Source organism: Fusarium venenatum (genome assembly GCF_020744135.1).
Source record: "Fusarium venenatum strain MPI-CAGE-CH-0201 chromosome Unknown EDB82scaffold_1, whole genome shotgun sequence".
Classification (NCBI taxonomy): domain Eukaryota; kingdom Fungi; phylum Ascomycota; class Sordariomycetes; order Hypocreales; family Nectriaceae; genus Fusarium; species Fusarium venenatum.
The window spans coordinates 4291601-4319359 of record NW_027072129.1 but is presented as its reverse complement, the minus strand read 5'-3'; the positions used below and the strand labels follow the sequence as shown (position 1 = coordinate 4319359).

Sequence of the window (27759 nt, the reverse complement as noted above, 5' to 3'; positions counted from 1 at the left end):
CGTCTGGGTCAGTCGCTGGCACAGTCGTCGTGGCAACACCATCTCCACGACCAGTTACTGTCACAAGATTCTACACTGGAACAGCAACCTTGACAGGACCTACTACGGTCACTACGGTCTCTGGTTCCGGAGCCGATCCAGCTACAGTCATTGTGGAGACACCGCCTGTCACCAGCACCCGTTTCTACACTGGTACCGAGACATTAACTGGTCCAAGAACAGTAACAACCATCACACCTACAGGCACTGAAGCTGGAACGGTGATTGTAGAGACACCACCAGTGACAAGCACCCGACGGTATACTGGAACATCATCTCTAACAGGCCCTATCACTGCAACGATAATCACGCCGACCGGGACTGAAGCTGGAACTGTCATTATCGAAACAGCAGGACCAACCGTCACAAGCACAAGATCCTACACTGGTACAGGCGTCTTGGGAGGACCAACAACAGTCACTACAGTTTCGCCTACGGGTACCGAAGCTGCCACAGTTATTGTCGAGACTCAACCGCCCCAATACGTAACCAGCACTAGACAATACACTGGTACAACTTCCCGAGCCACTGCCATGACAGTGGCAACAGTTCAACCCTCAGGAACAGTTCCTGGCACATACATAGTCGAAACACCCACTCCTCCCCCATCTTTCAGTTGTGACGAGGGAGGATACTTGATCCAAAACACGACTCTATATAGACTAAACCTAGTCTCTGGTGTGAACAGCCAAGTCGGCACCGGCATCGGACCAGGAGGAGTTATCAACCCCATCACCTACAATATTATCGACAACCTGATTTATGGTATTGTTCAGATCGGTACTACCGCAAATCCAAAGAGTCAAGTGATTCGCATTGGAAGCACTGGAACTTACACTCTGATGGACTTGACTCTTGACGGCAACTGGAACACTGGAGATACTGATGACGACGGTCACTTCTGGGTTTCATTGTACGGAAAAGCATGGGTCAAGATCGATGTTGATCCAAGACGTTCCACCTACGGAACCATCCTTGCAAGAGGAACCGCAACATCAGCAAACAACGTCGCCGATTGGGCATTTGTTAAGGGCGGTGGTAATTATCTTTATGGTCTTCAGTCAGCCATGACCACCAATTCCAAGACGGCCGTCGCAAGATTCAGTCTCGATACTCAAAAATGGGAGACTCTTCAAGATCTTGGGTTCATCGCCGGTACCAACACTTGGGGTGCCGTTTATGCAGTTGGGCCAATGCTCATCTACGCGTCCGAGAATACCTCAGGTGTTATCTATCGGTTCAACCTTGCGACGTATGAGAAGTCATTGGTCGTCCAAGGTCCCAAGACATCCCAGAACGATGGTGCTCGTTGTATCAACGCTTCGCCACCAGGATCAGGGTCCTAGTCTGGTCAATACACGGATATAAATCGTTCGGATCAGAGACAGGGTTGGAATAATTATTTTTGTACAATTTCGTGGACGTTTTTTTACCCGACTCTCATAGCATATATTCATTTCCTTTGCCACATTGTTTATAGCTCAATTTGAAGCAACTAGCCTTCCTTAAATAACTTCATTATCTCAGATTGACAACCGGCTCCTTTATTTGTACTTGCTCGTGCAATTTTCCGTCCCTGACTCGACAGTATCGCATCTCAAATCGGAGATTATTGTCTACAATTCTACGTCTACATTTCCTCCTTCTTCGCCTTCCTTGCCTTCACTAGCTTCGCTTTCGGCGGGTATCCTGATTTATCGGCCTATTGCCATTCTTCTGACGTCTCAAATTCTTCCCGAATTGGTTTCAACAACTCATTGACAGTCCTAATCAGTGCTGGCTTGATCGCCTGTGGTGCCAGAATATCTTGCTCATGGTCTTGCTTGAGCTTGGTGATGTCTTGGTAGACAAGAGACTCTCCATGTTGCTGCTCCACGACAAATTCTGCCGCACCCTTCAGTGCAAGTATACGAAAGATCACATGCTCAACGAATGCAATAATGCCGTTTCCCTCCACCTCTCTTGGCACGCATACTGCTTTTTTGAGTTTCTTGGCCACTTCTTCAGGTGTGTCCAACAGTCCAATCTTGAAGCTTGGTTCGCTTGAGCTCATCTTTTGTGCTTGCCCAAGACCTAAAATTAAGGCATTCATCAGGTGCACTCACTTCTTGCATCCGACCTTGGGTAGATTTTCCAGTGCAAATGTGAAGATCTTTCGTTGGTCAACACCACCGAGCTCTGCGTCGACTTGAAGATACTCCTCGCCCAGCGCCTGCATGATCGGGTAGTTCAGGCCACTGAGGGTAGGGTCATCGCCTTGTTTTACCACCTCTGCGCCTGCTTTGCGCGCAGCTGAGAGCTTTGTGGTAGTCTCCAGCTTTCTGCAGTCTATGGTATACTCTTTACCCCATTGAAATGAGCTGCCGATAACGAATTCTAGTCGGTCGATGTTAACGCCGATAGCTCGTAGGAGGCTTTTAATCACAAACTGGTAGTAGTCACACCGGGGAGCGATAAGCTCGAATGACAAGCTGGAGCTGTCGAGGGATCCACGGACATCAGAGATGAGTATCTTGACACGACATCCCGCCTCAAGAAGCTCTGCGATATTGACCATTGGTACAAAATAGCCGCAGTGTGGTTTTCCGGTGGTCGCAGTGCCCCAATAGATCTCTAGTGGTCGATTCTGTTTGAGGACAACATCGTCGAAAATCTCGGGGTTGAGAATCTCAACCAGATTAGCTTTGATCAGGTTGAGCGATTCTTCAGGCGTCATCGCATCTGGCTTCAATTTCTATGGTTGTTAGTTGTGTTGTCAGTAGAAAAAAGGAGAAAAGGATAAATCATGCTGTTTCCTTTTCCAAATCTTTATGCGAAACCGGAAGGCGAAGGGGGGAAAGCTTTTTGTAACACATGAAGAGTCATACCGAAACGAGAATAACTCCCCGTGACACCACAAAGTTGGTTATAGACCGAGTTCGGGTGAGCCACTGCAATCGTTGGGTTTTCAAACTTTGATCAATAGATTATGTCCAGACAAATGCTCACTTTCATTGACTTTATCACCTAATACCCTCGTCAACAACTCTTGATGTGGCCGGTCTTCACGAATATATATCTATCTATTTTGCCATGATAGACTTTAGGCACGAAATCATTTATCATTATCTAGGATCTATAAGCCGGGGGCTGATTACGCATCAACTCGAGAGCGCTATTCGAATTGTCGTCTGACATTAATTGATGTTCTTTCCGTCGCAGCTGGACCATTTTATGAACAGCGCCGCCAGCATAGATGATGGAGACAATCACGCCAACGACAGCATAAGCAGCAACCAATTTGGTCGACGCGCCAGATAATTGCAGTCCAATACCACCATTGATGATTCCAACAATCATGATGCCTCTGCCGTACCAAATATGAGCATGACTGATGGTTGTTCGTCGCTGGTACTTGACGTAGTTTCTGTGATGCATCCATCCTAGGACTGGTTGAACAATCATCAAGATGCACACGATCGTTCCGAGGATGACGTGAGGTTCGTGAAACCACTGCGGTGTGTTAGTAACTAATTACATTGTGTGTCGGTATTCTACTTACATCTCCGCCACGATCTGCGGCAACCTTGCCAACGCCAAAACCAACCCACATGGCTAGGAAGGCAACTATCTGCCATGAAGCGTGGAGCAGCCATTTCCCAACAAGAGGCATAAGGACGGAACCAATGGGGAATCCGAGCAGAAAGACGACAGCCATTATGGCACCATGGATGGAACCAGTATGATCCTCACCGCCACCGCCACCAGAAACGGCGTTGTCACTATTTTGGGTGTCGGATGAGTTGGTGAAAGGATTGGCGTTGCCGTTGACGCTGGCCTTGGAAAGGTCGATAGAAAATCTGTCTGTTCCATCATGTTCATCGAAGTCGGTACTTGTATCACTTGTGTCGAGAGGATTGCCCTTTTTCCAAGCACTGATCCAATGATTCGACCCTGTTAAGTCAATGCCAGTCGCGTCAGACCAACGTATGTTTGCCACCATGGTTTTGTTCGAAGTGCCGCTTCCTTCGATCAGCTTGACGTTGCTCATGCGATTATACGTCGGCATGACATGACCAGTGCCCTTTCTTGTACTCAAAGTCACGTTACCTGACCCGTCCTGATAGATAACGAACATAGTAGAACCACTCATTCGAGAGCCGGTTCCAAGTGCGATCCATTGGTAGTCAGTGGGAGCTTCGAGGCGAAGATAGAGATTGTTAGAGCTGGAAGAGGTTGTCGAAGATGGAACAGCCCAGCTGTAGCAGACCTTTTTTGATGCGTCGCAGTAAGATGCTAGGGAACCGTACGCTGTGTTGGTGACTAGAATTGATCTTTAGTTAGTCTCTGTTCTACTGTGTCTCGGCGGAAGCGTCTCATTACTTACATAGCAACAAAAAGGCAAAGGCAAGAGCTGCTTCTATCATCGTCTTCATCTTCACAACGCTTTATGCTGTTATGAACCGACAAAATAAAATTGACAAAGACACTGGTGAACGGTTGTAAATGCTTGTGAATGCAATCAAACCATGGGTCTGGATCGTCTCCCTTTTTTATCTCAGCTCGACTGCCCAGCCTACTATAAGTCTACTGCGCTCACTTTACACCATTTCAAGCCACAAAGCCAAGCACACGTAATCCATTAACGAACCAAATCGGCCTTCAATCAAGTCCCCGAGATAGCTTCCACACTTGATCCAATCACAACCCTTCCAACTCCGCTGACCGCAATCCAGACCGTCGGTACATCAGCCCATCAGCCACCTTGCATCTCAAATTAGACATTCCTCGTCCAGTCGTGGCAGATTGCGTCTGTGCATTCATGGATCGCCGCTAATTCATCTCCCGTCCTTGGCAACACGAGAAATCCTTGACACTTTTCGATGTCAAGACTTACGTGGCCTGGAGTAAATAACCCAACTCGGTCGGAGAAATGGCAATGGCTATGCTAGCCATGCGTTTCAAAGTCTGCTTGTCTTATCCACAGGCCGAAGGACAATTATTCTGTACTTAGGTTCGGTCCCTCGTTAAGTCTAACACAAGTCTAACTTCAAGGTTCACTCAACCAAAGTTCCAACGGTGTTGAAAGGGGCATTAGCTAGACAATTATGTGAGATTTAATCGGTTCGACGCGTAAGAGCTAGACAGAAGTAGCTAATTACTTGATTCAGCTTTGGGTGAGCCAAGGATGCGCCATAGTACCTGTCATACCGACGATATAATTGGTTGTCGGAGAAACAACCTAGACACTCTTCATTGTATGCATCGAGTTTGGCTAGCCGCAAGGGCTTGCGCGTTCATCAGGTCATGGAATCGTGTTTTCTATCAATTATCGAAGATCTCGTCGAAGGCTTTTCTTTAAGGCTCGAGCATCTGCCACCTGTGCGATCATTGATTGGGTTAGCACGGAAACACGGCCTCCGAAAAAGTTGCTATTCTGGACAGAACAGCTGTCATCCACTTCACATTGGGGGGCACAAGCAATGGTACAGCTACTATCTTGTTACATGGGGGGCTTCCCGGTTTTGGTAAATTTTTTATTGTCCTGTTTTACAGTAGTATTGACTCGTCTAATCATCATCATCCGACTCATCCCCAGAGTCACTATCATTACCATCGATATCGCCTCCTTCGTCACCACTATCCTCATCATCACTACCCCCATCTTGGAAGGCATTGGGAACTGTTGCAACAGCCTTTGGTGAGATCCCCACGGGATCAAGCGCCTTTGCAGCAACAGCATCGAATCCAACAACCTTGGCTTGAGCTAGTCGGGCAGTGAAAGGTCCAAAGCCTTTCTCATGAAACCCAAGGAAAGCGGCAGGGTCAGAAGCGTCTCCTCTTGGTGGCCTCTCCGACAGCGCCCACCCCATAACTGCATTGCCAGAGGCGGCTTCGGGTCCCAGACCTAGTGTGCTATCGAGGCAGTTCTCACAGAGGAATGTGTAGAGCAATGAAGTCTCGTTGACTGATACACCATCAGGCAATGGCCTGACGTTGAAGTTTCCCTTGACCACGGCTGGGTTGTCTTCGTCAATCGCTTGTCGGAAGGATGACATGACTCCTCCCTTTCCATCAGGCCACGCTGCCAAGATGAAGTTTCCTTCCATATCTCCTGTCAGTCCAGCTGCACCCCATCCTTCACCATTGACAAGTGGAAATTCTAGACGACCGATAAATGATCCTGCTTCTGTAGCGTTTGCGGCGGGGTTGGCGTCTGGCAATGCGAATGCAAACGTGAATGAGGTCTTGGCACCAAAGAAGCGCTCCATAGTAAGGCCCGTCACTTGGTCGACAAACGGCTCTGTGACTTGACGTGTTGACGAGGTAGGCTCATCGTCGGCTAGCGCAAGTGCGGGAAGAAGTAGACTCGTAAAGAGGATGCGGTGGGGGTTGATGTGTTTTCGAACAGGTCGCCTGTTTTGAATATTTCGAAGTAGAGGCATTTTGGAATGTGAGTTGTAAGGTATTGGTATAGAACAATGTTTATTCAAAGTGATGATATAAAAGACTTTGAAGTGAAGTGGTTGTGATGTTGGCTAATCATGTACAAGCCAGTTGATGGTAACTATTTCATCATGGAGGGAAAGAGAAATACTTATATCAGTCACCGGGCCGAAGCCAAGAAAAATGAGAATAACTTCAAACTACAGAGCTGCCTTTTCACCCTTGATGATGCTAATTTCAGCAAGCGACCGTTACAGTCTCAATTGAGGTCGGCCCAGATACTGTTTTGACCACAAACGGACATCCATCTTCTCCGATCAGTATGACCCTCTCCGTCCTATTACCGCTGACTGTTTGGTTTCTACTATGAATAGCGCATTGTTTGAAGCCAGGGCCATGGGTTGCAATTAGGCTTGACCGGATTGGTGGAAAGTAGAGACGAAACGATTTAAAACCTTGACAGAGGCTGTTTCCCAAACATAGCAGGCTCGCTTGGAGCACAGAAAGGCCTGAGACGTTGGGTTGGGGTGACATATTTCAAAGGTCAGATAACTGGTAATTTAGGAACGGCTTTGTCCAAGAGTTTTTGTCATCCTCTGCAAAAAGCCATATGAAACATGTCAAGGGGATTATGTTTTGTCAACGGTTTCATGCCAGACATAATGGGGATGCCTCATTCGGTGCTATCATTGGCTTCGCTTCAGAGGTTTCTTTGTTCTTTGTTGTTTAAGCGAACTGGAATATGGCATTGTGTAATTGGGTAGACCACAGGATCCTGGGCTGTCACTTTGAAAGGGATGAGAATATACTTAAAATAGCTCGACTTGCTATTGCTTCATTCTGGTGGAGCAAGTCTACAGTCATTCGTCTCTTTTCGGAATAGGCCCATGACTCGACAAGCCACAATTCACTCCCTGTCGATGAGCACAACCGTTCCATTGATTTTCCTTAGATACCTCAATAGCAAATTGCAATTTCCACCACCTTTTACACTACAGCACAAAATTCAACTCTCAATGAGTAAAGGTTTCTCTTACTTGAAGATAATAACCTACCATGACTTCGGCCTACTCTTTCCCCCCGAAATAACAGCCTGATCATTCAGAATTGAATCTTGTAGCAGACACAAAAGACAGCCTAGGGTAACTCAACACAGCCTCATTACTAAGTGAATCTTCTCAGCCATGACCTGCGCCACACTCAGTACGCGTTTCTACACGTGCCATGGCATATAACGTCAGCATACGTCAGTCGAAACACAATCTCAATTCTTTAATCTTAATCTCATCTCACCAACCAGATAAATCAACCAAGCCAAAGCATCACACACGCACTTCATCATATATCAGTCAACATGTCTTCTTCTCAAACCACTTCACAAGAGCTCTCCGACATGAGAAACACTCAGCCTCTGGAGACTGACCAGCCCAAGGCCCAGAATTCCATGGGTAAGCCATCTCTGTTAACATACGCCAAGACGCGTCGGTAGAATCTCCTGCTGACCCTTTGCAGATCCTCAAAAGGCCCCCGAGACTACAGAACCTACCCTCGAACTTCGAGGAGGTGGTGCCTGCGATGGTAGACTCTGTGGCGTCATTCCCTGCCCGATCCCAGTCAACTGCTGGATCATCCCTTGCCCATGCTGTTAAGCGAATGCAGCAGAGAACAGTCGTTTGTTAGCCGGTATATATGCAACGATGTGGGTTATGTACATAGTCACTAAATAATTAATGCGAGTTGGGATTTGGTTGTGCAATCTTTAGACCCTGGTTGACATCACGAACGAATGGCTTTGAAGAGTCAATGACGTACTCTACATTAGTTTTCAAAGTGCAAGACCAGATATGTGAGTCTTTCTCTTTATTATCTATTATCATAAATGTTAGAATAGTTCGACACATCACCAAGTATCAGTTAGGAGAAAAAGAAGGAGGACTCTAGATTATCTATCACCTGTTCCACGATGTTGCCTGTCTGGGTTTAAATGGAGCACCGTTATGGACCCGCTGTGTCGTGTTCTAGAATCAACACCTCCGAAGAAGCCAACGTCATCTCCGGCAAGGCTATTGCGCGCCGGCTTGTTCAATAAAGCTGCCATAACAACAGCTAGGAAACATATAAATATGTCTATAGGCTTGCGCAAAAGATGTAAAGAATCCAAGGCTGTGGGTGAAATAAATTGGGAAATTACAAAATGCAAGCAAAGTTGTTTCCAGTACTGAAGTATCATTCCTCCTAATGGATTTCTTCTATGAGTACATTTACGATTAACTTCCTGCAGTTTATTTGTCCTCGTAATCATCATCAGTGATATATAAGAAGATATGAGGCTCAAAAGATAGTTTATGCCGTTACCGATTGCCTTGTAAAGAGTAGCCACTTGCCGAGGTTCTCCATGTGCACCCCCTGATTAGCCTTTACCGAGGTAGGCGACCACGTGACGTATCATTGCGACGCGCCCCGTGACAATCTTAAATACACATTCCATCACCATCACATGCTGCTTACTGCTATTTCCGACTCTAACAAACTCAGCGAATTCATTTATCTTCTCACGTTTTATTACCTCTTAATCATGGTTCTGTCACAGAATAAAGGCCGGCGCGAGACGCTGACGGTCGTGGACAACAGAACAAACCAGACCTACGAGATCCCCATCACCCATAACTCCATTCCAGCAACAGAATTCAAAAAGATCAAAGCAGAGGCTGGAAACGATCGTCCAGAGGATGAGACAAACCAGGGTCTCAGAGTTTATGACCCTGCCTACATGAACACTGCTGTCGTGCAGAGCAAAATCTCATACATCAACGGCCTGGATGGCGTTCTTCGCTACCGCGGATATCCAATCGAGCAGTTGGTCGAAAAGAGCAACTTCCTTGAGTCTGCCTATCTCCTCATCTATGGCGAGCTTCCCACAAAATCCGAGTATGACACATGGCATGGCGAGGTGATGCATCACACATACATTCACAGCGACATTGAGAACATGTTCAAGTCGTTCCGATATGATTCTCACCCCATGTCCATGTTGACTGCGGCCTTTGCTACCCTGGGAGCGTTTGCGCCGGAAGCCAACCCATCGCTCGCTGGCCAGAAGCTCTATACCAACGCAGCATCTGGCAACTTGGAAGCCCTTCAGATGCTAGACAAGCAGATTCTCCGCATCCTTGGAAAGGCACCCACTCTCGCAGCGGCTTCATACAGAATGCGCCAAGGTCGACCCTTTAACCGACCAGCACAGGATTTGGGATACACTGGAAACTTCCTGTATCTTCTGGACCATCTGTCCGAGACCGACTACAAACCACACCCGGTTCTTGCCAAGGCTTTGGACAAGCTCTTCATCATTCACGCTGATCACGAGGTTAACTGTTCTACCGCCACAGTCATGCAAGTTGGAAGTTCCTTGGTGGACCCTTACAGCGTCGTCTCTGCAGGATGCGCAGCACTCTACGGCCCATCTCACGGAGGTGCTTCGGAGTCAGCAATCCGCATGCTCATCGAGATTGGATCTCCAGAGAACGTCCCGGCGTTTATGGAGGCAGTTGAGAAGAGGGAGCGCGTTCTTGTCGGATTCGGTCATCGCGTCTACAAGAACATCGATCCTCGTTCCACCGCCATCCGCAAGCTCGCTGAGGAAGTCTTTGAAGTCACAGGCAGGAACAAGCTTTTAGACACGGCTCTGACCCTCGCCGACTACGCCCGAAAGAGTGAATTCATGCGCAGCAGGAACCTGTACCCCAACGTTGACTTTTACTCTGGCCTCATCTACCAGGCCATGGGTTTCCCTCTTGATTTCTACCCTGTTTTGTTCGCTGTCCCACGATGTGTTGGATGGTTGGCTCACTGGAGACAGATGATGCTGAACCCCTCTGGTGTCAAGATCTGGAGACCCCGACAGCTGTACATTGGAGAGGGCGAGAGAGAATACGTCGAGGCTAAGGACAGAAAGGCCAAGTCTGACGCTACAGTCTTTGATGCCCCTGTCAAGGTTGGACACGGTGGAAACAGTCAACGGACTCTACTCGCTACCTCCAACAAGGAGCTGAAGAGTAAATTGTAAGATGTGACGGATATAGTGCTTGTATTTAGGTGTATATTGCATTCTGTTGGGCGTTCTTTGTAAACAATCTTGGGTAGATATCTGAATGAATCAGCAGTTTGATGATAAACGGCCGGCGTGTGCATATCTTCATTTCGTGCATGTATCTCTTTATGAACCCAGTCTCTTTACCAAGCATCATCTGTCAACCAACTTGTCTCTAAAGCTGGGGGTAAGGCTACTGGCTTCGAAACGTTGATCTCTATATCCTTCAACTCGATAATTGCAGCCAGTTCTTTGTAGCGCTCCAAGAGTCCTTTGCAAAAGTTCATTCTTTCTCCCCACAGGTAACGATCATTCGCTGACATGGCGTCGCCAGCTCCCATCATCATTGGAATCGTGACGGGGGCAGCCAGGCCACCTGTCAGTAACGTCAAGAGAGCGGCGCCAGCACGCGAGCGGTTTAAATCAGTGTTGCGTTGAGCATATTCAACTCGGAGGTTGGTAAAGTGATCGAACATCTTCTTGCAAACATCCGTCGACGATTTTCCGACAAGAAGGAAGGCAAATAAGATGGCATAGTCGACGTCGCTCCAGTAGGTGTTGACATCATTCCATCCATTTCGAAGGGAGTCGAAGCCTACATATTAATCGTCAGTGGTGGGTTAGAGATGGAAGAAATCCTTTGACTCACACTCGTTGACTTTGACAATGTCCTTGTGCTCATCTACCTTTCCAATATACTGGACTCTCGAGATAGTCCGTATCTTATCTTCATCCCATTGCTGCCCTTGACAGTGTGATTGCCCTGGCTGGTGACTCCAGAAAAGACCCGTCGTGAATTTCTCCAGGAGGGTCTTGCGAGAAAACCAGATACTCTTAGGAATGAGACAAAGTGTTAATTGCACCTTGAAAGTTGATGACAGAATAATCGCCAAATTGGGTGATAACTCGCTGCTTTCCCAGGAGATGAGTTCGAGAATTTCGCTATCGATATCCGCGTCGATCTGAAAAGGGTTCCGCTCCTCATAAACTGGAGTAGTGACGAGGACTGCTACCCATCTGTCTTGCTTTGTTTGTTTGTGTGTTTTCCCTTCAGAACCTGGGGAAGTTTTGTTGGATGATCCTGAGATTTTTCATTAGAAAGTAGATTCGTTCATGTTGCCTGTTCTTACTCACCACCTGTTTGACGCAAGATCCAGTCAACCAGTGCACGCACTATAGATCTCAGTTGCAATGAGAATTGGTGCACTTTATCGCCAGAGGTGGCTATCTGATTCTTCACCAAACAACAAATTTGCTCTGTTGGAGGTGCGATTTCGGGTATCTGGACAGGAACAAAGTACTTCACCACGGCTGGTGCTCTATCCCACTTCTCGTTCAACGAGATAATCAAATCAAAAATTCTAGAGGTAACATAGGCTATAACAGGGATAACGGCAAGGTTTCGGTACAGCTGGTACCGTTCTGGGCAAAGAACAAAGAGAGTCGCGATGATAGTAACGATGCAGACCAGCTGCTGTTTCGCTACATCCAAATCGTGTCGGCGCTGAGGCAGCACCGGTGGGGGCGAGCCGGGGGCCATGCTCTCTTGTGTCTGTGGTCTGAAAGATACAGACTAGGATGTTATAAATTGAAGATGTATGAGAAGTAGTAGAAGAAAAAAAGAACAACTGATGGGGGTTATTGAGTCTTGGGGTTTTCATCTTGATGTCCACCGCTTAATACCAAAACCCACTGACTAACTATCTTGGGCGATCAACACATGGCGCACTTGACTTCCAATCAATAACCAAAAGCCCCACATCCACTTTCATGCACTCTTACGTGTCTGACAGCAAGCGAACACGCGAACAATGGGGAAAACTAAAGTCATTATCTGTGATAGAATCGGATGATGTGCAGTGCGTCATCTCACAAGAAACCTATGGCCCGGTATTGGAGTCAATGTCTAGTTCAAAATTTTGTGGGACTGTCAAGAATATTAAAGGTAAAAGACCTCATCTAAGCTACCCGGCTAGTAATCTATGAATGGGCAAATTATGATCTGCCCGATTGAAACAAGATCTCTCTAAATAACCAACCTCAAACTTAAGCGTTGACGTCCTGGAATCCCTGCTGCATAGCCTTGAGGTGGCTCCAGTCGTTGCTGTCAAGAGCAAGAGCCCAAGCCATAACACTCTTGACACCGCGAGTCTGTGCCATGAGAGCAATCTTCTGGGCGATGAGCTCAGGAGTATCCCAGGACCAGAAAATACGGGTCTCAGCATCCCAGTACCACTGGCCTCCGTTGACTGTGTCGGTGCGGCCGTTCTCGAGAGCCTTGTGGAATGAGTTATTGATATCAACGCCGTCACACTTGCCATAGGCGGACTGGCAGCCGACACCGCAATGAGCGGGAGTAGAGCCACTGCTACATATTAGTATATGCGATTTCTCAGAAAAATAAGGCAACTTACCACCAGCCAGAGGCTGCACAGCAAGAACCTTCAGCGCACTTGAAGAAGGTACCAGCACCACAGGTAGCATCGGTAGAGGTAGTCAGGTTCTTGGGAGCGGCAGCGAAGTTGGCAGCCTCAAAAGTCATGGAACCAGACTTTCCGGTGTCGCTTCCGTCCTCGGGGTTCTCAAGAAGCTCGGTAGGGCAACCGATAGGCTCAGTGCAGGCGTAGCCCTTCTTGGTGGTGAAGTATTTGGCGTAAAAGGGAATTCCGAGAACAAGCTTGGAGGGAGGGAAGCCAAGAGAAATGTACTTGTCGATGGCACGGGCAGCGCCTTGGATGGAGACGTGGTGGGTAGTGTAATGGTCACGACGGTTCATGAGATCATATGTCATAACCTGCAAGAGTCAGTAAACTTTTTCTGAAAATCAGAAGGTAGACGTACGTTAACAAAGTCGACGTATTTGTTGATGAGAGGAGTCTCAGAAGGAATGTAAGCGATCATATCACGATCAAGAGCTGGAACAGCAATGGAAAGCTCCTTCTCTCCAATGAACTTCTTGATCTCCTTCAGAAGCTTGGGGAAAGCCTTGATCTCGTAGGTCTTCTTGGAGTTGGGGACTTGCTTGTAGTCCTGTCCGTTACCACCAGGGTACTCCCAGTCGATATCTAATCATTCATCATCAGCCTCAAGGTACAAATTTGACGTCAACAGGATACGTACCAACACAGTCAAAGCCAAGTCGGTCAAGAGTAGAAGCGACATTCCTGGCGAACCTCTCGCGACTGCGATCGGTCTTGGCACTCTCGTCAAACCCGGCGTTGTCGCCCCAGCCACCAATAGCAAGGCACACTTTAATCTCATGGTCGAAGAGGCCACGCACCGTCTCGAGGGGCTGGAAGGGCTCGTACTTTCCACCAGGCTGGGTGGTGAAGAGAGATGAGTTGGCGAAGGACATCATGACGTGGGTAACGCTGCTGGTGATGTCCTTGGAGGGAAGATCCTTGGTATGCCATCTTGTCAATTGTTAGCGACAGGGGGTCTCGTATACTGATAGTTAGTAGTTAGGCTGACGTACTGGTCATAGTAGATTATGTTTCGCGATTCGGCCGCAGTGGAAAGAGTAGCGGCACCGAGGCCTAGAAGTGCAGAGATATGCATGGTTAGGTTGATAATAGAAAATGAATGAGTGACTAGAATAATAATATAATGAAGAAAGAGAGTGTTGTTGTAGTGTTTGGAAATGTGTCAAATGAAAGACATGCCAGCCTTATATGTATCAAAAGTTAAGAGTGCGATCAAAGGCCTCAACGATCAGCCCGTAGCGAATGATGAATCAGAGAGTCAAAAAGCCTCTTTTCATGCTAAAAATTGAGTTTGATTGGGCCTTGACGGGCTTTGCTGCTCCGTGACCGAGAGCCGGTTATACAATGCAACCCTGCAATGTAAAAAGGTCGTTGCACAGAGTTTAATTGCGTTGCGTTTCTCCCGGCGGATGCCGCTAGAGTTTTAAATTTCCAACGCTTAGTATTGGGGTCGGTAGCATTCATCTACTGTAGTAGGCAGTTACAGCCCAAACTCAAAATGTGCACGATCCACTGCTGTGAAATTGGGAGATGAACTGGCCACTCGGTAGTTTGCAATGCACCAGGGGTTTCTTGTGGGGGATCAGACAATGGAACAACTACCGACAGTTTGGGAGTCTCGCTGTGCCGAGGATTCCGATCTATGTGCTGATTCAACGTCTCCTCCTTGGTGGATTAATACATGGGGAAATTTAGATCGATAAGAAATGCTCCATACACGCTACAACAATAATTGACCATCCCAATATCCATATCAAAGCCTACTCACAATGCCGTTCTCCCTCTGGATGAACCAGTCCACCGTGGCAGAGACACCTTCTTCCAGCGAGACCCTCGGCTTCCAACCCAGAGCCCTCTCAGCAAGACTTGTGTCTGGTTTTCTCCTCACAGGATCATCCTCCCTTTTCGGCTCCAACCGTACAGGCACGGGGTGATCGTAGCCCGTTTTCGCCGCGACGACACGCGAGATTATATCCGCAATCTCGCTGATTTCCATCTCCAAATCACTGCCGATGTTTACCGGTCCATCTTGATCGCTGTTCATCAGCGCCTCTAGCCCCCGGACACAGTCTGAAGCGAATTGGAAGCATCGTGTTGCGTGGCCGTCTCCAAAGATGACTATTGGCTCTCGTTTCAGAGCGGCCGTTATAAAGTTCGGAACGGCGCGGCCGTCTTCGGCCTGCATGAAGGGTCCGTAGGCGTTAAATATCCGGGCGACGCGGACTTCTAGACCATGTTCGAGTTGGTACGAGTACCCAAGAGCTTCCATGACCCTCTTCCCTTCATCGTAACATGCCCGGGGGCCGAAGCAATTGACATTTCCTCGGTAGCCTTCATCCTGGCATGCAATTTGAGCGTCGCCGTAGACTTCTGTTACGACTTGATCAGCGTATGTAAGCGGAATGTGGGTGTATTATTACGACCGTACCTGATGTGCTGGCGAGGAGAACGCGCGCGTTTTGTTTGACCGCGTAGTCTAGGACATTGGATGCTCCGATGAAACATGTTTGTAGAATATCGATCGGTTGGGTTTCGAAATGGACGGGGCTTGCTGGACACGCGAGGTGATATATTTGATCGACTCCTTCTATCCAAGGTATAGGATCGCGCACATCGGCCCTATCAATCAATGTCAGTCAGGATGGTGGTAATGTTTGCCAATTGGGTTCGTACTGGATATATCGCAGTCTTTTATTGGATCTGAATCTGTCGAGATTGCTGTCTGAAGAAGTCCATAAAGAATCGAGAACGACGACCTCATGGCCCTGATCAAGTAATAATTGCACTAACGTGCTGCCGAGGAACCCGGCCCCCTGTAGATTGTCAGCTCTGTAGCCTGTAGGGTTGTCGTCAAAACAGCTTACACCAGTCACGAGAATAACCATATCGAACAAGTATTGAGTAGATATAAAACAGATGCTAGCAATTTCGACGCGAGAACAAGAATTATTATGTCAAATTTACAAATGTGAACTTTCACTGGCGTGCTTGAAAATAAATACACATTCTCAAAGTCAAAACAGCATCATCGAATCCATTAAAAAGAGAGACATTTCAGCTCTCAGCTCGGACGTAAGCGAAGATCATGTCCCAGTGTAGTCCTTTTAGCTCAATATCTACCGAGTAGATCCTACGTCATGCACATCATTCGTTGGTCAAGCTGGGCGAGGATGGGGATTTGACGTATGCGGCGTTGCCGTGTCGAACCCTAATGCAGCGAGGTCTGTGACGGAACAGGAACTGATTGAGAAGTGATAGTCGCAAGACAAGGTGCTTTCAGCTGGAATTGTGGCTGCTGGTCCACCTTTATGTGAGACATTGACCGTGAGGATGGTCAAAGCGATAAAGACTCAGCTTGGAATGGAGGATATGAACACAGGAAACATACTGCGAACAAGCTTGGTTACGGATACGCATTTGTGAGACATTGTCCGTAAATCCAGATATGTGTGTTACTCATCTGAGTTCATTTTTTGCAAGCTGTACTTCATGGTCAAGATATTGTTTCTCCAGCGTTTCGGTAGCCGATTGTGTAGCTAAGTAACTATCGCAAGACTGCAAACACTAGGTCACGAGGTTTCACAAGTGACTGTACCAGATAAGATCATAGCGAACATTAGTTAACGTTATAATGAGATAGAGGCCCCAGACAGCTAATTTGGCAAACTCAATAACAACTTCAACTCTATAGCGAAGTAACAGTTTAGAGAGGTTGGACGTTCAAATTGATGGTGATGACTGTAGCTTCAAAGTATGATGACTTTTGCGGTGTGCAGCTTTTAGGCTTGCAAATAAGCAGACGTTATGTGGCCTCTCAAGGACTATTCAAGTGAATTGTAATTTAGTAGCCATTCTGGCAAGCCCCATTTCACAGTTTTGTACTCAATTGGGTGATACTACTGGTTGACAACATCTACTCCATTGCGCCTTTCCATGTTTTATACGTGAGGTTTGGCGGAATCTATTTCTCCGTGCCAAAAGGATAAAGATCTGCATATTCATGTACAATTGGTGGCATGGACAACTAGCCAAACCCAAAATAGTGTATACCCCGCTGCGGAACAGCTCCGGCTGTCTTCATTAAGGACTCAGCATGCTCCGAGTTTTGCACAGGAATTGTTTAATCACGAGATATGCTCCAGCTGGATCATACAGACGGGAATACTATGAGCGCGGAATCCGCCAGTCAGAGGGATGGCGGCTATACTAACATGGGTGTGTGACAGATATATAGGAAGTTGTCTTCAAGGATAATAAAGATATATAAAGTGGAACGAGGTATTTCATATACTATTTGATATTGAGTTCATGTCAAGACAGCCGTTATTGCTATCCCAGGTGTCCACTATCAGCAGCCATCATGCTATCGAAGTTGATTCTTCCGGCTCTTGCAAGCATCCTGTTGCAGAGCACTGGTGTCCAGGCAGCAGGAGACATTGACTATCTCATCACATTGTTGGTATCTTATCCGCCAGCTCTATCTCAAACACTAACATAAACCAGTGGAGATTCATACTCTCAAACATGGTTCGATATCAATGGCGAAAAACCCTCCTCCAAGAACCCCATCGGCAACCCTCCCTTCCCCGGCTGGACAGCATCTGGCGGGCCCAACTGGGTTGGTAGTATCGTCACGGAACAAAACAACTCACTCGTCCTGGCATACAACTTTGCCTACGGAGGCGCCACCGTCGATGCAAACATCATCAAGCCGTATCAGGACACTGTCTTGAGCATGGTTGACCAGGTGAACCAGTTCTCAAACTCCATCGCTAAGAAACCCAGTTATGCCCCATGGAATGCGAAGAATGCCGTTGCAGGAGTCTGGATTGGTGTAAATGACGTAGGAAATTCGTTCTATCTGGGTAACATGGCGGATATTACTGAGAGGGCAGTCTCAAGATACTTTGAGTTGCTCAAGATTATGTATAACGCTGGACTGCGAAAGTTTGTGCTGTTGAGCGTCCCACGTAAGTAGAGACAGAGATATCGTCTTGCTAGGAAACATGGACTAACGCCTTTTTTAGCAACTCAACTCACACCAACCATGATCAAGCAAGGTCCCGATTCCAACGCTATGTTGGTCAAGTCCATCAACCTATACAACAGCAAGATCGCCTCCAAGCTTCAGGCATTCAAGCAGGCCAACTCCGGCGTCAAAGCCATCGTTGTCGACACTTCTATTTCTTTTAATAAGGCGATCCAGAACCCCACTGCTTACGGGGCACCAGATGCTACATGCTTCAACAACAATGGAAAGTCATGCGTAAGTGTCATGCTGAGAAGTGTAACTTCATTTGCTGACGATTATTAGTTGTGGTTTGATGATTACCATCCCGGTGTCGCCATCAACAAGCTTGTCGCAGAACAAGTGGCGACTGCCCTTGAATCCAATGGATTTGGATGGTAATTCATTTAGCCTAGGATAATTCGCGGTCGACAATTTGAGTCCCGTAGATACGTGTCATGCAATAGGGGTATATTAGTCAAGGGATCCGTTCAGTTGGTCAATACATCCCAGTTCAAGATAATTCCACAATCGGAATGCAGGAGCTTCCGTTCGCCTGTTGATGGTCTCTCGTCAGCCCTATTCCAAATTTATATACAAGAGGCGATGCATGCTACGCTGTGCTTATTACTTAGCGCATCAAAGTGATTGCAACCACTCCCACTCATTGGTTACTATGTTAATGCTTCCAGAGACGGACTAAAGGGTTATTCATATCTGCCAAACCCCAGTCGAAAGTCCAGTTTTATTGTAAGATCAAAGGATTCATAAATGTAGCTCAAGTCTCACTCCCTGCTTGTTAATCGATTACCCCCATTCCAATTTTCATCGCATCAAAATTCTAGTGACTCAATTATGGCTTTTCCGGACGACCAAAATATCGACTTTAAAGTACATACACCATTTCCCTTGTCGCAGTCTCCTCTAACTCAAGAACAGGTCTTCCAAAACACCATCAACAATAAACCAAGCCCGACTTCCCAAACACGCCATGGAGTTTGCCCAAGCACCGAAGAACCTCTCTGGGAAAGTCCAGTTTCAACCCAGAAAGATGTCAATCGCGCTGTAGACGCTGCCAAAGCAGCCTACCCTCTTTGGCGTAAACTATCACAGGATGAGCGTGCTGAGTATTTGGTCAAGTTCGCCGACGCCATCGAGGCGCATAAGCAGGAGTTTATCGACCTTCTTGGCCGAGAAGCCGGAAAACCACCTCAAGCTGGCGCTTTTGAACTAATGCTTGTTATGGAACATGTTAGGAAGACACCCGAGCTGAGACTCAAAGAGGAGAAGCCCGAGGACAACGATGACGTGAGTTATTTATATGCAAGAGGAAATGAAAGGGTTACTAACGTGTCAAAAGCGAACTGCCATAGTGAGATATGTACCACTGGGTGTAGGTGTCGGCATTGTTCCTTGGAACTTCCCCATGATCCTCGGTATTGGCAAAGCCTACCCAGCCATGCTCGCCGGCGACACTTTTATCTGGAAGCCTTCACCATACGCTCCCTATTCTGCCCTCAAGCTTGCAGAGATCGGTGCCAAGGTTCTTCCACCAGGTGTCTTCCAAGCTCTCAGTGGTGGAGATGATCTTGGACCGATGCTCACTGCACATCCTGACGTGGCCAAGGTGAGCTTCACGGGATCAACGGAGACAGGAAAGAAGATTATGGCATCCTGCGCAGCCACGCTCAAACGTGTTACGTTAGAACTGGGCGGCAATGATGCTGCTATTGTTTGTGAGGATGTTGATCTCCCCACTGTTGCTGGAAAGGTAAGACACCACCACACCTCCGATAAGCGGCCAGGGCATATGGATTCTGATTATGGTTTAGGTAGCTTTCCTCGCCTACGTTCACAGTGGACAGATCTGCATGAACATCAAACGTATCTATGTTCACGAAAGCATATACGAAGAATTCCGTTCTGCTGTACTCGGCTTCCTTGATAACATGAAGAGCGGTGGCTTCTCTGACGCAGAGGCATTCTTCGGACCGATTCAGAATAAGATGCAATTCGAGAAGCTACAGCGTCTTTACGGAGAAATCGACAAACAAGGATGGAAGTCTGCATCCAGCACCAATGGAGCCACAAAGCCAGAAAAGGGTTATTACATTCCGCCTACCCTTATCGACAACCCGCCTGAAGACTCAGAGATTGTACAAACCGAACCCTTCGGCCCCATTGTGCCCATGATGAAATGGTCCGATGAGGATGATGTCGTTTCCAGAGCTAATGCATCCAACTTGGGCCTTGGTGCATCGGTCTGGAGCAAGAATGTTCCTCGTGCGAGACGAATGGCTGAACAATTGGAATCGGGCAGCATATGGGTCAACACACACTTTGAAGTTGCGCCTAATGTTCCTTTTGGTGGGCATAAGAGTAGCGGAATCGGAATGGATTGGGGAGAGGTGGGCCTCAAAGGATGGTGTAACCCTCAGGCATACTGGGTGAAGCATTCAGGAGCTTAAGTGATAGAAAAGCAGCCGCCTTGTTAAGCAAAGGCCGGGTCTCTCTGTTCAGAACGCACTGGACATTATTACTATTTGTCTTGTACACCAATCATGACTCGGCTGTGAGGACTGTCAACGGTCTGTCACTGAGTACCTAGAAATACTATATCTATCCCATGTACATTGGATGCGTCCCTAATTAGTGGCGTTTGTGTGCTCTCAATGCTAGCTTATGAAGAGCCAGAGTTGTCGGCACAAGACCAAGCTGCCGATCCTCCAGAGGCCTTATACGAAGCTATAATGTCAACCACAGAAGCATAAGTCCCAGCCACAGTCATGAAAGTTCCCAAAACGATAATTGTAAAGCTCCAGAGAACTCCGATATACCAAGTCGCAGATCGATCTTGCTTCGCGCGCTTGAAATTGTCATCCAGCCACATACAACCCATGGGCTGGAAGGATAAAGATGTAGCGAGCAACGCACCGATAAGAGAAACAAGACCGCTGAAAACGGGGATGCCACTGGCAATTACGTAAGCCACAACGGTGATTCCAAAGGTACATCCTATCCAAGACGCCCAGTGGACGAATGTGTTCGCGGCAAGATGCCTGGAACCTCTCAAAACACGAACAAAAACGTGCTTACTCGCCAGCTATCAGTCGATAATGTCAGCCTCGGTTATTTACGAGTATTTGTGACGCGTAAACTTACATGGCAGGTCAACATAGTGGTAACAATCAGCCCAGGAAGTGCAATTCCATAAGTGACCCTCTTGATCAAGACACCCGCTGATCCAAGAGCAGGCGATGCAACATAAGAGCCACAGAAGTAATACACTACACAACCAATGGCGATATAGCAAGCACTAATGACCGTTTGACACAGAATCAGTGATCTTGTGTAGTGCCTAGGGTCTCTCATCTCAGCCGCAATGGAGAAGAAGGCAGGCGTGCCTGCATATGCAAAGATCAACGCGCATATAGCTGATATGGCATTGGTGAAGCTGGGTTTCTTGAACAGGTGATAGTCTGATACCCAAACGGCATCTTTGGGTGCAGCTGCTGGTCGGTCTTGGATACCCACAGCGACTGTCAGAATGATGACTACAATGGTAGGTCAGAGAGGGCTGTGCAGCAAAGATGGTTGTGTCAATAAATACGTACCAGAAGTGATGACACAGACTAGACCCAACCAAGCGAGCCAACTTAGTTTACCTAGAGTTCGAATACTCGCAAACATAAATCCAGTGATGGCTGCCACCTCAACAAAAACAGCCGTGCAAGCCCCATGGGTCGACACAGCATTGAAGCCGATCGACACACTCAGCATGGCTGATCCGCAGACGAATGTCCAGTCTAGAAGAATACCGAATTAGTTCCAGTTCTGGAAAGTCACAGGTTAACATCTTAGAGTTAGTTCACTTACAAAGACCAAAAGCAAAGCCAAAGATTTCTTGACCCGCTCTGCCAAACATCAAGCCTCCTGCATCGTCGATGCCGTATACCTCACGATGCCGAAGCTTGAAGGTTCCAACTATGTAATCCGACCATGTCGTGATAGCTGCCACAACACAGAGACAGATGAGACCGGGGATCATTCCTAGGGTATCGAAGACAGAAGGGATAGAGAGGATTCCAAGACCCAATTGGGTCTTCATCATGAGACCAGCTGTCCCAATCCAACCAACCTATTCAGATAATCAGTACCCATGGTCTATTCTTGGAACATTTTGGTGTTCAACTCACATTGCGATAGTTTGGCCCATCATCGCTGATCTTTCCAAAAACAGCATCATGAGCATGTCCAGGATCATCATGAACTTCCCCTGACAAGACTTGACCTTCCTGGTCAACTTTCTCGGAGCCGAACATGTTTCCAATTGATCAATCAGGCAAGTCAATGCTCAAGTCTTCTCGTGTTCACTTTCCAAAACTTTAGAGAAAGGAAAGCGACTCCGACAGCGAAGATGGAGAAACCCCATTTTGTTCTATCACGATACATAACATTTCTCCAATTCTTTTCATTTTCGCTCCGAGAATAAGCGCCAAGAAGTATGAAAGCACGCAATGGATATTTCTATGACATTGAACAAGATGGATCAAGTTTAGACTGGCAAATTTCTTCAGATAAAATCCCACTTGGAGCGAGAACTTTCCCCGATGTCGGATGTTGGGGTCAAATGGGCAAGATGGTGATTGGTTGGAATGGCAAGGGGTAGGATTTGTGTGGATTATTTGAACCGAATTGGAGAAACTTTCGTTTCTGGGATTGTGACAAGATTGAGATCATGGAGTTGATGAACAACAAGGCATGCCTCAGTACATAAGGGGAAACGGGACAGCTTAAATAAAGCCGCTTTTCCTTCACGAATATACTAGGATCTGGTCTTTTCGACTCTAATACTGGCTTACGTGATGCCACCAACAAAGCGTGGCAGCGACAAGAAACAACAAGGGTTTTGTGAGTGACTCGTGTTGGTTTTATCTTATCTTTCTATGTATCATCTTATCTTATCAGATTAAATCGGGGAATGTGAGCCAGACCATTGTCTTCTTTCACAGTTCAATGTTGGGAAAGGATAGTGAATGATCGACACATTCTTGAGACATAGACTTTTCGATTGCAATCACCAACGTCAATTACAAGAGCCGATTGAATGCGCCTGAATATTCGCCTTGGCATGAGGCATTTTCATCGACTTGATTGTCGCCTCCTTTCAGCCGTCGCCAACCGAAGATGAATGAGTGTTGCTCTGTCGGGGCGACTTAAACCTCAACACACTGATCTGTACAGGGTAATAGCATAATCTTCGGTTTCATTTTCATTAAAACAACACCATCTATAGACTTACCTTCTTGTAATATGGTGCTGAGAAGCCGGGCATGTCCCTGTGTGTAGGGTAGGAGATGTCGTCATCTTCATTCTCTCCCAACATCTTCAGACCTCGGTAAAGATTCCAGTACAAGGAGTGAATGTTTTGACTCTATCATATGTCATCTAAATTATGCCAAGAATGGTTGAGCAATAACGAGGTATGCCACGTGTGACATGCATGTGCCGAATGCTTCGCAAAGTCGCACCGAGATCTGATAAACCATGAACCAATAGATTGAACCCTAATCTACTTCAAGACTTTGAGGAGAACGTTTCAACCGAGCTGCCATTCGTGCATTTCGGGCTCGACAGGTGTAAACCGCGGGGAAACATGATCTAACAACCCCAGACGGCTGGTAGATCTGGAGTCTAGGCTCTGGACAACGGACTTCTCAGCCGCGCTACTCACGGGGTTCTCGCCGTTTAATCACGAGTCGTGGATTCACCAAACCTCATTCTAACTCAATTGCTGTTAACGTTTGTGACCGCCCACGAAAAGGGTGCGGAATGAGACCGAGAAAGTCCCCGCTTGGTACCAAGTTTTTGGGTATGGAGACGATTGAGATTGGATTGTTGACTTGGTTTGTTCGAGAGCGTTCTGATCCACTTTATTAGCAGTGAAAATTGGCTATCAGAGTGTTGTTATTGGTTGTAGAGGTGTCGGTCTCTCCACCCCCAGATTAGCTGGAGTATGTTTTGGTCTGTGGAGAAATTGGATGGACTCTGAGAGAATGAGTTTATGCGATTGAGATTATTCTCCAAGATTCTGTCATATCATCTAGCGGTGAATCGTATCATGTTTGATCTCAGAAACTGCAGAAGAGATACAGAACAGGATATCCTGTCCTCCATTCTTAGGAATATAAATACTCAACGACTTCTGTGTAATTGACTGATGACCTCCTCTTCTCAGCGACTAACGTTTGGACAAGACGGAGCTAGTATTATTCAGGGCAACATCCCGCACAAGCCAAGCAAGACTGAGCAATTGTTCCCCGGGCAGCTCGCCGACCAAACCCATCTTCTCTTCTCCCCTCTTTTCCCCAGCATCTTTACTTATCTTAAATAAGAATATTGGGGCCGCCCCTTGAAATTCTCCATCTTTCCCCAGATCCTCAAAAACATCTCCTTTCCCCGCATCAACTTTCTTTTCTTCTTCATCTCACATCACTTACTGATCGTGGGTATCATACAACAAACATGTCGGACGAAAAAGTCTCGGCTATTGCCCCAGTGGCTCACGACACAGACCCCAGCAAGACCCATCCCGATGTTATCGATCATGCGCGCTCGGCTGCGAATAAAGAACAAAATATGACCCTTATGCAGGGCATAAAATTGTATCCCAAGGCTGTCGCATGGAGTATTCTTATCTCTACATGCATTGTCATGGAAGGATTTGACATTGTACTCGTCAACAACTTCTGTAAGTATTTATTGGAACCAATTACGCGTCGCAATTACTAACAATCGCAATTAGACGCCTTTCCCCAATGGAATAAGAAGTACGGAACTCTTCAGCCCGACGGAACGTATCAAGTGTCAGCAGCATGGCAAGCCGGCCTTAGCAATGTAAGAATGCTCCCAACTTCAAAATCTTACAGCTAATTGACCTATTTAGGGTGCCAACGTCGGTTCCATTATCGGTCTCTTCCTCAACGGTTGGCTCTCGGAGCGTTTCGGTTATCGATACACCATCATCGGATGTCTCATCTGGCTCTCGGGCTGCATCACCCTCTTCTTCACCGCTCAAAATGTCCAAATGCTCCTCGCCGCCGAAATCCTCTGTGGTTTGCCATGGGGTATCTTCCAGACCATCTGCGTCACCTACGCCTCTGAAGTCTGCCCTATCGCCCTCCGAGGTTACCTTACCACATATGTCAACTTCTGCTGGGGTCTGGGACAAGAGATTGGTATCGGAATATTGCGATCCATGATCGGTCGAACGGATCAGTGGGCTTACAGAATCCCCTACGGTCTGCAGTGGATCTGGCCTCTTCCTTTGATCGTTGGACTTTGGCTTGCGCCCGAGAGTCCTTGGTGGCTTGTTCGCAAGGGTCGTGTCGCAGATGCTAAGAAGAGTCTTTTGAGACTGACCAGCCTTAACCGCGACACGGATTTCGACGCAGACGAGACCGTGGCTATGATGGTACACACAACCGCTCTCGAGGAGAAGCTCACCAGCGGAAGCTCATATATCGATTGTTTCAAGGGCGTCAACCGTCGTCGAACAGAAATCGTCTGTATGGTTTGGGCTATGCAGAACCTCAGCGGAAACTCGTTTTCTAACTACTCTACCTACTTCCTTGAACAAGCCGGTCTGTCCGCCAAGCACGCCTATTCTTTTGCTCTTGGACAATATGCCATCAACATGATTGGTGTGTTTGGTGCTTGGGGATTGATGACTCTTGGAATTGGTCGCCGTACTCTCTATCTCTATGGACTGTGCGGTCTCTGCATTGTCCTTTGCATTCTTGGCTTTCTTGGTCTTGTCCCCGAGGCTGACCGTGAGAAGGGTGCTCTTGCTACTGGAAGTCTCATGATTGGTTGGGCTGTTGTTTACCAGCTTACTGTTGGTTCCGTGGCCTACTCTCTCGTTAGTGAGCTTCCTTCTCGAAGACTTCAGATCAAGACTGTTGCTCTTGGCCGTATCTTCTAGTGAGTCTCCTCCGCAGCAATATTGTGAATAAGCAACTAACAGATTCTTAGTGGTATTGTCGGTATTGTCAATGCTGTTCTGGCTCCTTACATGCTCAACCCCACTGCTTGGGACTGGAGCAACTTTACCGGTTTCTTCTGGGTAAGTCCTATCAGTTCTCGCACCAATAAATATGTATTAATTCTTCTTCTCAGGGCGGTATCTGCTTCCTTTGCATCATCTATACCTACTTCCGCCTGCCCGAACCCAACGGCCGTACCTTTGCCGAGCTCGGTGTTTTGTTCGAGAAGGGTATCAGTGCTCGCAAGTTCGCCACCACAAAGGTCGACGTCTTCCACGAGTCTGTTGATGAGCATGTCCTCGATGAACTTAACAAGACCGATCAAGCCACAGTTGAGACTGTAGAGAAGGCTGGTGGTAAATAGATCTTGTGCTCCAAGACAATGCTTTACTGGAGCGGGACGATTGGGCTATTTCTGCATTGCTTGTGATTCAAGAAATGGTCTCTTATCTATAATAACGTAACTTAATGATATATTGAATTCATGAAATGGTCTCGTGCTTTCTTTCCCGTGAGATAATCATGCAGGTTAGAGACCAACCTCAGACGGAGCTTTGTCCAAATTGGTAAACATTCTTTGTAGATCCATAATGCCTCGGCAACAAACTCCACCTGCCAAGCTGCTGACCAGACTTGGCGTTGGGGACAGAGGTAGCAACTGTGTCGGTACTTGAAATGTGCAGAAAACGTGAGTGAAACCATTGCCGTCCAGCCAGACGCTCATTCTACAGGAAGCCACTGACTAGCCAATTCTTTGATCCACCCTGGGACATGGTGATCATCCCCCACTTGGACACTTTCCCTCTTTCCAAACCATTCGTAGAAAGCTCGCAAGTTAACCACCTCAGGATCGGACAGAAGGTCGAAACCGTACACGTCTTTGGCAAAGTTTAAGGCCGAGTACAACACGCAATCGGCGACATTGATCCGATCACCATCACTGCTGCCGTTCAAACGTCCGTCACCTTCGTAGTACTTGTCCAACAGTTTCAAATTCTTGTAGCAATACTCGAGCATGAGTTTCGCGGTAATAGGATGTGTTTCTTCGAGCACCTTGAACAATGCAGTGCCTTTGTGACAAGCAAAGCCGAACTGGTTAGTGATTTCGTCTGCGAGAGACAACATATCTCGAACTCGGCCTCTTTCTGCTGCCGTGTCTCCTATCATACTGCCGTTGGTGTTCTTGGCAAGTTCAACCTCCCAATCTTCCTTGGGATCCTGGCAAATATCTTCAAAATATCCGAGGATTGCGACCGATTGCTTGATAAATGATCCACCAGGAAGTCGTAGCACGGGAGCTGATCCGCTTGGTTTACCAGGCGCAGATAACTTTCCGGTGTTATCAGTGGTAACTTCAGTGATCTTTATGAGTGGGGAATTGAGAAGGCCTTTTTCAGCAAGATAGATCAGAACTCGGCGTGGGTAAACACCCCATGAAAGGACGAACAGCTCAAGTGGAGGATTCATTATTGCGAAGGCTATTGTTGTATATGAAAGTCTGTGGTGATGTACGGATGTAAACGTGGTCATATGTGCCTTTTTATAATCGAGGCTCCGGTGGGTAGTGAAGTCTCCGACCGGCCATCAAGTCGGAGAGTTTGGCAAAACGTACGGACACTTGTAACATGACCGATAGGCTGATTAATTTGCCGTATCAGAGATCCGGAA

At 47.2% G+C, this 27759-nt stretch overlaps 14 protein-coding genes across 14 annotated transcripts; 5 read left to right on the top strand and 9 right to left on the bottom strand.

Moving 5' to 3' along the window:
- The first annotated feature begins 826 nt into the window (after positions 1 to 826).
- On the top strand, positions 827 to 1474 carry EDB82DRAFT_486248 (uncharacterized protein). The gene has a single exon (XM_065608265.1). It carries the CDS (start codon positions 882 to 884, stop codon positions 1383 to 1385), a length of 504 nt encoding a protein of 167 aa, XP_065465536.1. The 5' UTR covers positions 827 to 881; the 3' UTR covers positions 1386 to 1474.
- A 267-nt stretch (positions 1475 to 1741) lies between these two features.
- Positions 1742 to 2782, bottom strand: EDB82DRAFT_532525 (uncharacterized protein; the record flags this gene model as incomplete). Its single annotated transcript, XM_025730869.2, has 2 exons — positions 2145 to 2782; positions 1742 to 2081 (listed from the first exon to the last, which is right to left on the bottom strand). Exons 1-2 carry the CDS (start codon positions 2753 to 2755, stop codon positions 1742 to 1744), a joined length of 951 nt encoding a protein of 316 aa, XP_025589951.2. The 5' UTR covers positions 2756 to 2782.
- Positions 2783 to 3022: 240 nt separating this feature from the next.
- On the bottom strand, positions 3023 to 4614 carry EDB82DRAFT_571197 (uncharacterized protein). Its single transcript, XM_025730871.2, has 3 exons — positions 4406 to 4614; positions 3581 to 4341; positions 3023 to 3531 (listed from the first exon to the last, which is right to left on the bottom strand). Exons 1-3 carry the CDS (start codon positions 4452 to 4454, stop codon positions 3148 to 3150), a joined length of 1194 nt encoding a protein of 397 aa, XP_025589953.1. The 5' UTR covers positions 4455 to 4614; the 3' UTR covers positions 3023 to 3147.
- A 955-nt stretch (positions 4615 to 5569) lies between these two features.
- On the bottom strand, positions 5570 to 6583 carry EDB82DRAFT_43636 (uncharacterized protein). Its single transcript, XM_025730872.2, has one exon. The coding sequence runs from the start codon at positions 6462 to 6464 to the stop codon at positions 5589 to 5591; it is 876 nt and encodes a 291-aa protein (XP_025589954.1). The 5' UTR covers positions 6465 to 6583; the 3' UTR covers positions 5570 to 5588.
- Positions 6584 to 7664: 1081 nt separating this feature from the next.
- On the top strand, positions 7665 to 8261 carry EDB82DRAFT_43631 (uncharacterized protein). The gene is made up of 3 exons (XM_025730873.2): positions 7665 to 7711; positions 7766 to 7913; positions 7978 to 8261. Exons 2-3 carry the CDS (start codon positions 7820 to 7822, stop codon positions 8112 to 8114), a joined length of 231 nt encoding a protein of 76 aa, XP_025589955.1. The 5' UTR covers positions 7665 to 7711; positions 7766 to 7819; the 3' UTR covers positions 8115 to 8261.
- Positions 8040 to 8829, bottom strand: EDB82DRAFT_43624 (uncharacterized protein). Its single transcript, XM_065607757.1, has 2 exons — positions 8419 to 8829; positions 8040 to 8332 (listed from the first exon to the last, which is right to left on the bottom strand). Exons 1-2 carry the CDS (start codon positions 8768 to 8770, stop codon positions 8193 to 8195), a joined length of 492 nt encoding a protein of 163 aa, XP_065465535.1. The 5' UTR covers positions 8771 to 8829; the 3' UTR covers positions 8040 to 8192.
- Positions 8830 to 8981: 152 nt separating this feature from the next.
- Positions 8982 to 10641, top strand: EDB82DRAFT_486238 (citrate synthase-like protein). The gene has a single exon (XM_025730874.2). It carries the CDS (start codon positions 9041 to 9043, stop codon positions 10529 to 10531), a length of 1491 nt encoding a protein of 496 aa, XP_025589956.1. The 5' UTR covers positions 8982 to 9040; the 3' UTR covers positions 10532 to 10641.
- EDB82DRAFT_43615 (uncharacterized protein) lies at positions 10615 to 12220 on the bottom strand. The gene is made up of 3 exons (XM_025730875.2): positions 11690 to 12220; positions 11205 to 11636; positions 10615 to 11150 (listed from the first exon to the last, which is right to left on the bottom strand). The coding sequence occupies exons 1-3, from the start codon at positions 12093 to 12095 to the stop codon at positions 10699 to 10701; spliced, it is 1290 nt and encodes a 429-aa protein (XP_025589957.1). The 5' UTR covers positions 12096 to 12220; the 3' UTR covers positions 10615 to 10698.
- A 230-nt stretch (positions 12221 to 12450) lies between these two features.
- On the bottom strand, positions 12451 to 14409 carry EDB82DRAFT_486236 (glycoside hydrolase superfamily). The gene is made up of 5 exons (XM_025730877.2): positions 14031 to 14409; positions 13676 to 13968; positions 13397 to 13620; positions 12970 to 13349; positions 12451 to 12920 (listed from the first exon to the last, which is right to left on the bottom strand). The coding sequence occupies exons 1-5, from the start codon at positions 14111 to 14113 to the stop codon at positions 12602 to 12604; spliced, it is 1299 nt and encodes a 432-aa protein (XP_025589958.1). The 5' UTR covers positions 14114 to 14409; the 3' UTR covers positions 12451 to 12601.
- A 28-nt stretch (positions 14410 to 14437) lies between these two features.
- EDB82DRAFT_486233 (uncharacterized protein) lies at positions 14438 to 16097 on the bottom strand. Its single transcript, XM_065608264.1, has 3 exons — positions 15712 to 16097; positions 15467 to 15657; positions 14438 to 15408 (listed from the first exon to the last, which is right to left on the bottom strand). The coding sequence occupies exons 1-3, from the start codon at positions 15921 to 15923 to the stop codon at positions 14792 to 14794; spliced, it is 1020 nt and encodes a 339-aa protein (XP_065465534.1). The 5' UTR covers positions 15924 to 16097; the 3' UTR covers positions 14438 to 14791.
- A 1089-nt stretch (positions 16098 to 17186) lies between these two features.
- On the top strand, positions 17187 to 20514 carry EDB82DRAFT_564733 (Aldehyde/histidinol dehydrogenase; the record flags this gene model as incomplete). Its single annotated transcript, XM_025730879.2, has 9 exons — positions 17187 to 17493; positions 17542 to 18008; positions 18066 to 18304; positions 18353 to 18444; positions 18892 to 18937; positions 18986 to 19354; positions 19407 to 19673; positions 19710 to 19817; positions 19879 to 20514. Exons 1-9 carry the CDS (start codon positions 17399 to 17401, stop codon positions 20512 to 20514), a joined length of 2319 nt encoding a protein of 772 aa, XP_025589960.2. The 5' UTR covers positions 17187 to 17398.
- Positions 20515 to 20690: 176 nt separating this feature from the next.
- Positions 20691 to 22459, bottom strand: EDB82DRAFT_43517 (transmembrane amino acid transporter protein-domain-containing protein). The gene is made up of 5 exons (XM_025730881.2): positions 22243 to 22459; positions 21923 to 22184; positions 21661 to 21852; positions 21209 to 21600; positions 20691 to 21149 (listed from the first exon to the last, which is right to left on the bottom strand). The coding sequence occupies exons 1-5, from the start codon at positions 22366 to 22368 to the stop codon at positions 20727 to 20729; spliced, it is 1395 nt and encodes a 464-aa protein (XP_025589962.1). The 5' UTR covers positions 22369 to 22459; the 3' UTR covers positions 20691 to 20726.
- A 1757-nt stretch (positions 22460 to 24216) lies between these two features.
- Positions 24217 to 26578, top strand: EDB82DRAFT_532514 (general substrate transporter). Its single transcript, XM_025730883.2, has 5 exons — positions 24217 to 24797; positions 24852 to 24943; positions 24993 to 26029; positions 26081 to 26171; positions 26225 to 26578. The coding sequence occupies exons 1-5, from the start codon at positions 24572 to 24574 to the stop codon at positions 26453 to 26455; spliced, it is 1677 nt and encodes a 558-aa protein (XP_025589964.1). The 5' UTR covers positions 24217 to 24571; the 3' UTR covers positions 26456 to 26578.
- On the bottom strand, positions 26575 to 27756 carry EDB82DRAFT_486222 (uncharacterized protein). The gene has a single exon (XM_025730884.2). It carries the CDS (start codon positions 27619 to 27621, stop codon positions 26812 to 26814), a length of 810 nt encoding a protein of 269 aa, XP_025589965.2. The 5' UTR covers positions 27622 to 27756; the 3' UTR covers positions 26575 to 26811.
- Between the last annotated feature and the right edge of the window lie 3 nt (positions 27757 to 27759).

What these genes read in the sequence shown, in the direction of transcription:
- EDB82DRAFT_532514 (XM_025730883.2), top strand. Translation starts at nt 24,572, where the DNA reads ATGTCGGACGAAAAAGTCTCGGCTATTGCCCCAGTGGCTCACGACACA. An exon ending in TGTACTCGTCAACAACTTCT is followed by an intron (nt 24,798 to 24,851) that starts GTAAGTATTTAT and finishes AATCGCAATTAG; the next exon opens with ACGCCTTTCCCCAATGGAAT. An exon ending in ACTTTACCGGTTTCTTCTGG is followed by an intron (nt 26,172 to 26,224) that starts GTAAGTCCTATC and finishes TCTTCTTCTCAG; the next exon opens with GGCGGTATCTGCTTCCTTTG.
- EDB82DRAFT_43636 (XM_025730872.2), bottom strand. Translation starts at nt 6,464, where the DNA reads ATGCCTCTACTTCGAAATATTCAAAACAGGCGACCTGTTCGAAAACAC.
- EDB82DRAFT_43624 (XM_065607757.1), bottom strand. Translation starts at nt 8,770, where the DNA reads ATGATGATTACGAGGACAAATAAACTGCAGGAAGTTAATCGTAAATGT. An exon ending in CAGGCAACATCGTGGAACAG is followed by an intron (nt 8,333 to 8,418) that starts GTGATAGATAAT and finishes TTATGATAATAG; the next exon opens with ATAATAAAGAGAAAGACTCA.
- EDB82DRAFT_486248 (XM_065608265.1), top strand. Translation starts at nt 882, where the DNA reads ATGGACTTGACTCTTGACGGCAACTGGAACACTGGAGATACTGATGAC.
- EDB82DRAFT_571197 (XM_025730871.2), bottom strand. Translation starts at nt 4,454, where the DNA reads ATGAAGACGATGATAGAAGCAGCTCTTGCCTTTGCCTTTTTGTTGCTA. An exon ending in CTTTGCCTTTTTGTTGCTAT is followed by an intron (nt 4,342 to 4,405) that starts GTAAGTAATGAG and finishes GATCAATTCTAG; the next exon opens with TCACCAACACAGCGTACGGT. An exon ending in CCGCAGATCGTGGCGGAGAT is followed by an intron (nt 3,532 to 3,580) that starts GTAAGTAGAATA and finishes AACACACCGCAG; the next exon opens with TGGTTTCACGAACCTCACGT.
- EDB82DRAFT_43615 (XM_025730875.2), bottom strand. Translation starts at nt 12,095, where the DNA reads ATGGCCCCCGGCTCGCCCCCACCGGTGCTGCCTCAGCGCCGACACGAT. An exon ending in GATCTTGCGTCAAACAGGTG is followed by an intron (nt 11,637 to 11,689) that starts GTGAGTAAGAAC and finishes GAAAAATCTCAG; the next exon opens with GATCATCCAACAAAACTTCC. An exon ending in CATTGTCAAAGTCAACGAGT is followed by an intron (nt 11,151 to 11,204) that starts GTGAGTCAAAGG and finishes ATTAATATGTAG; the next exon opens with GCTTCGACTCCCTTCGAAAT.
- EDB82DRAFT_486236 (XM_025730877.2), bottom strand. Translation starts at nt 14,113, where the DNA reads ATGCATATCTCTGCACTTCTAGGCCTCGGTGCCGCTACTCTTTCCACT. An exon ending in ACTTGGCTTTGACTGTGTTG is followed by an intron (nt 13,621 to 13,675) that starts GTACGTATCCTG and finishes ATGAATGATTAG; the next exon opens with ATATCGACTGGGAGTACCCT. An exon ending in AATACGTCGACTTTGTTAAC is followed by an intron (nt 13,350 to 13,396) that starts GTACGTCTACCT and finishes TGACTCTTGCAG; the next exon opens with GTTATGACATATGATCTCAT.
- EDB82DRAFT_486233 (XM_065608264.1), bottom strand. Translation starts at nt 15,923, where the DNA reads ATGGTTATTCTCGTGACTGGTGTAAGCTGTTTTGACGACAACCCTACA. An exon ending in AAAAGACTGCGATATATCCA is followed by an intron (nt 15,658 to 15,711) that starts GTACGAACCCAA and finishes ATTGATTGATAG; the next exon opens with GGCCGATGTGCGCGATCCTA. An exon ending in TCTCCTCGCCAGCACATCAG is followed by an intron (nt 15,409 to 15,466) that starts GTACGGTCGTAA and finishes AAGTCGTAACAG; the next exon opens with AAGTCTACGGCGACGCTCAA.
- EDB82DRAFT_486238 (XM_025730874.2), top strand. Translation starts at nt 9,041, where the DNA reads ATGGTTCTGTCACAGAATAAAGGCCGGCGCGAGACGCTGACGGTCGTG.
- EDB82DRAFT_43631 (XM_025730873.2), top strand. Translation starts at nt 7,820, where the DNA reads ATGTCTTCTTCTCAAACCACTTCACAAGAGCTCTCCGACATGAGAAAC. An exon ending in CAAGGCCCAGAATTCCATGG is followed by an intron (nt 7,914 to 7,977) that starts GTAAGCCATCTC and finishes GACCCTTTGCAG; the next exon opens with ATCCTCAAAAGGCCCCCGAG.
- EDB82DRAFT_486222 (XM_025730884.2), bottom strand. Translation starts at nt 27,621, where the DNA reads ATGACCACGTTTACATCCGTACATCACCACAGACTTTCATATACAACA.
- EDB82DRAFT_43517 (XM_025730881.2), bottom strand. Translation starts at nt 22,368, where the DNA reads ATGTTCGGCTCCGAGAAAGTTGACCAGGAAGGTCAAGTCTTGTCAGGG. An exon ending in TGGCTTTGCTTTTGGTCTTT is followed by an intron (nt 21,853 to 21,922) that starts GTAAGTGAACTA and finishes GTATTCTTCTAG; the next exon opens with ACTGGACATTCGTCTGCGGA. An exon ending in AGTCTGTGTCATCACTTCTG is followed by an intron (nt 21,601 to 21,660) that starts GTACGTATTTAT and finishes CTACCATTGTAG; the next exon opens with TCATCATTCTGACAGTCGCT.